Here is a 4,397-nt window from a genome sequence, read left to right as displayed (position 1 = left end):
AGTGGCTGATTGCAGGTTGGTGATTTGGGGCTTTTGACTTGAGACCCACTACAAACAGCCCATACCAAACCAGCCTGGAGATGTGTCAAAACCAAGTTTTCCCCCCCAAATTGTTCTGCTCTGTGCCTGGTGCTGCCTGGAGGAATTTGGGCTTTGGGGGGGCATCGCTCATTGCAGTCCTTCAGGAGTTGGAAATGAGAACCTGAAAGTGAAGGAGGTTACACGGGGAAAAATATATGAAATGAAGCAATTCTTCCCGCTCTGATACATTCTAATTAAGGGAACTGTCACCCTTAGTAAGAGGCCATTAATTCATCGTCATAATTCACCATTGGAAAAGCCTGAATGTGCCTGGGCCTTGGGGACAGCATTTCCCAGTCCTACTCCTTCCTGCATCTCTTGGAAGCTGAACATCACCAACCTCCTCCTGCAAACCCAGGCTCATCCCTGCCTGTGTCTTCTGCCCTGTGTGCTCTTGTGCTTTTGCAGTACAGAGGATGGAGGATGCTGCTCCAGGGGAAGCAAAGCCCCAGGGGCTGCCAAAATGTCCCCAGTGCTTCCTTTCTGCCAACATCACCTCCTGGTTACAGACAGCTCTGTCTGTGGAGCCTCTCATTATGCATTCTGCATGGAGGGACTTGCATCAGCTTAATTAACGAGGTAAGAAAGACAGGACCTTTGAGGAAATCTTAATTATATTATCCATCTCACCCTGAGTGGCACCTGATCCATCCCAACACTGTTCCCAAGTTCATTAGCAATGATCTGAGATTGATTAGTCCTGGGTGTGCAGCGACAGGGACAAGGACCAGAGATCCAGGGTAGGGACTGGGAGTGCAGAATGGGGATCAGGGCTCTGGGGTGGGAACCAGGGCTTCAGGATGGGGATCAGGAATATGAGATGAGAAGTAGAGCTTTGATATGGAGACCAGAGTTTGGGATGGCAGTCAAGGGTATGGGGACCAGGGATACGGGATGGGAAACAGGGCTTTGAGGTGGTGAGCAGGACTTTGGGTTGGCAATCAAAGTTATGGGATGGGGACCAGGGATATGGAATGGGAAACAGGGCTTTACGGTGGTAAGCAGGGCTTTGGGTTGGCAATCAAAGTTATGGGATGGGGACCAGGCATATGAGATGGTGACCAGGGCTTTGGGATGGGGACCAGGATCCTGGAATAGAAACCAGAACTTGGGGATGGGGATCTGTTGTGACTGAGAGTCCAGCAGATACCTGATGGGAGAACAGGTTCCTGATGAGCTGGGGCACATAACTGATCAGGGAAGGGCAGCAGATGCAACTGGCCTCAGTTTGGCCCTTGAGCAGGCACTGAAATCCATCAGCAGCGTCCCATAGCTGCACGCAGCAGGGATATCTGAGGCTGTGGCTGTAGCCAAGCATGAATGTGAATGCTGGGAGATCGCTTCCTGAATCAGAGAGGCAATCAGCAGCATTTCAGTTCTGAAGATATCTGTATCATCAAGGCAGGCACAGTAATTACTTGGACAAATTAGGCATGCATTTGCTATGTGCAACTGCGTCGGTGTTGACAATTTCTTTTTGCTTGCGAAGCCTTGCTGCAATCTGCAAGCAGCCTCCACCACTGGGAAGGGATTGCTGCTTTTTTCCTTTTTAAAGCAAGAAAAAGCTGCCCGTTATTTTTTATCCCAGTAGGTCTTTGTCCTGCTTATTGCAAACAATATAGCCGAGAGCAAGGAAATAACTCCGGTTGCATCCCAGCAGGGTCCGGCCCCGGTCCTCTTCGGGTATGGGACGCTGGGACTTAGGACACAGAGGCATTAGAGGGCGCCAGATGATTGCCCAGAGGCGGACCCGTGCTCCGATGCAGCCTTGGAGAACGCTCAGCTCGCTCCAGCTGCACCAGATGCAGAAATAGCAGAGCAGTGGCAGAATGGGGTGTGCAGCCCTGATGTGGGGTTTGCTTTTGGCTTCCATCAGCTCAGCGGGTCTCTGGCTGCAGAAGTGGAATTGGAGCATAGCCTGACACGGGCGGAGGTGGCACACGAAGCCGGAGCTGGGGACCAACGAGGGACCCTCTGACAGCAAAACTGCCCCCAGACCACTTGGGTGCAACACGACAGGAGCCATTCTGCCCCCTCACCTCTCCGGAGCTCTCCCCCAAAATCTCAGCTCTAACGATACTGCACCCACATCTCCAGCCCTGCCACCATGGTCTGCTCCAGGACACTGCTCCTATGGGGACAGCCACCCACTGCCAGCCACCCACTGCCACCACCCCGCTGCCACCCTCTCCCAGTGCCCAGTGCCAGGGCTGGGGTGGCAGCATGGTGGGCTCTGATCTGGTGCAGGGGTTTCACAGCAGAAGCAACGGGGCCACATCCTGCATGGGGCTCTGCTCTGCACGGGGCTCTGCTCTGCATGACAGCACAGCAAGGAGAAAATATGCACCCTGAACTGGCCGGGATCAGGCCCCACACACTGTGTTTTGCTCCAGCTGGGAGTCCCAGCAGCTCCCTGCTGCTGCAGGAGGGATGGTTTTCTTCCTGCTTGTTTTCTTTCTTTTTTCTAAAATTCAATAAATCCGCTCAGCTTTGTTGCTTGTGAAGTTCTAGCGAGGTGAGAAGAGCCAATTTCACTGCATTTCTAAAAAGGTCAATATCAGCAGAGGAGGAGGAAACTCAGATTTCTGTGTGTGTGGAGGAGGGAAAGGGGCAGTGAGCAGCAAACCCCCAGGGCTGTGGGGTCCCTGCAAATGAGTCCTTGAGCAGCCCCATGTTTGGAGGGGGGGTATCTCCATTCACACACCATAGAGCTCCCACAGGGACGGTGTTGGGATATTCCCTGACTCAGTGGCTGAAATCTTTCACTTCGTTTTCCCTAGCTGGGGGGCAGGGAATGAGCAGAATCACAGGACGAGTAGGAGAGCAGCAAATGGAAACAACAGTCTGACTTTATTTGCAGAGCAGGAGGTGGTGCGCGGTGCCACCTGGGTGCCTGCTCTGCCACAGCCCTGGGGTGTCCCTGGGCACTGGGGGATGCGACTAGAAATGTCACCTCCTTTCAATCATCAGCTGGGATTTGGGGACGGTGCTGGTATGGATGGCACTGTCAAAGTCCCCTGAAGGGTTGGGAGTTTGCAAGAGCTCTGGAGGGGTAGACCTCTGCAAAAGGGCCTGGACAAAGCCTGGGCAGCATTGGGGAGGAATAAATAGAGCCTGGGACCAGAGAGCGGGGAACCAGGCATGTGGATGAGGACAGAGGAAGGACGTGGAGCATCTCCTGTGCAGCATCCCCTGGAACGTGCTGACCCCTGGGCTTCCACTGCTGCTGACTCAGCTCCCTTTTTAATTCACAAAGTGGAGCCAGGCACTGGTGACTGCCCTGCTTTTAATTTCTTTGCCTGGTTGGGTCATCTTATTCGCTGCCGATAACATTGTCTCCTAGGACACTGGAAGACAGCCCAGTTCGAAGGGAGAATGAAGCTCCAAGGCATTGACACCAGCAAAGCCTGCAGCTCTCCCAGCCACTCCATGCCACTGGGCACCACTCGTGTGCAAAGGCATCAGCATCCCATGTGCAGCTCCTGTTTATCCCACAAATGGCCGTGCTGGAGTTGCCCACACTGCTCAGCCCTGCCTGTTGCTGGTTCTTTTTGCAGTCTCTCCCGTCAGGCTCAGACGGGCCAAAGTTCACCTGTCCCACCGACTGCTTTGCTAATTTTCCTCCAGCTGGGAACCACGTCTGTTGAAGAAAGCATCCCATCTCTGCCCAGAAATGTATTCATAAAAAAAGAAAGAGAGAGAAGAAAGAGAAAAGCCCTGGAGTGGCTCGGGAGCTGTCTCTTCGTATTCCAAGCATGCTGCTCAGGTCTCGTATCTGCAGTGCACAGTCCATCCCAGAGCTGCTCGGTTCACAGTGTTGGTACAATCTGCCAAACAGACGGATCAGCTAGGAGACATTTCCGAAAGACGCTGGAACAAGGAGGGGAGAGGAAGGAATGAACAGCCTGCAGGGTCAGAGCCTGCCTGGGAGAATCCCACCCTTCCAGTGCACCTTGCCACCAACAGACTTTGTGCTGCATTCCACAACCCATCCCTGTGCACCGCAGCCTGTACCCCACAGCCCATCCCCCAGCAGCACAGCCCATGCGCAGCTCATCATGCTCCAGCTCACACACCCACTTCTCTCCTTGTTCCCACAGCTGCAATCTCCCCATGGTTCCCCTTCCTGTCCCAATCCTACCTTGGCTGAGCAGCTGCAGGTTCCGGACCTCCTCACGCACCTGGAGCTGCAGGACCTGCTGCAGCACCTCCTGCCGCTGCGCCTCGTGGGCGATGCCCATACGCTGCAGCTTCTCCCCATTGAGCCTCAGCAGAGCCCGACCTGCAAGCACAACAAGGCTCAGCAGCTGCCCAGT

At 54.2% G+C, this 4,397-nt stretch overlaps 1 protein-coding gene across 2 annotated transcripts in view; it reads right to left on the bottom strand.

Moving 5' to 3' along the window:
• Window positions 1-2,978: 2,978 nt before the first annotated feature.
• The window catches only part of SAMD10 (sterile alpha motif domain containing 10), a 9,330-nt gene continuing 7,911 nt past the window's right edge, over window positions 2,979-4,397 (bottom strand). Inside the window, exons 4-5 of one of the 2 annotated variants that reach the window (XM_042838585.1) lie at window positions 4,223-4,363; window positions 2,979-3,908 (exon numbers count right to left, since the gene is read on the bottom strand). In XM_042838585.1, coding sequence (XP_042694519.1) covers window positions 3,844-3,908; window positions 4,223-4,363 — 206 coding nt within the window. In that variant the 3' untranslated portion in view covers window positions 2,979-3,843. Of the gene's footprint in view, window positions 3,952-4,222; window positions 4,364-4,397 lie in introns of both variants that reach the window. The other variant, XM_042838586.1, reaches the window with a different exon arrangement.

The sequence above is a fragment of the Centrocercus urophasianus genome, unplaced genomic scaffold (assembly GCF_019232065.1).
Source record: "Centrocercus urophasianus isolate 14NV4802_14NV808 unplaced genomic scaffold, USGS_Curo_1.0 seq_845, whole genome shotgun sequence".
NCBI classification, from domain to species: domain Eukaryota; kingdom Metazoa; phylum Chordata; class Aves; order Galliformes; family Phasianidae; genus Centrocercus; species Centrocercus urophasianus.
The sequence above is the reverse complement of the archived record's forward strand: the minus strand, read 5'-3'. Positions and strand labels throughout refer to the sequence as shown.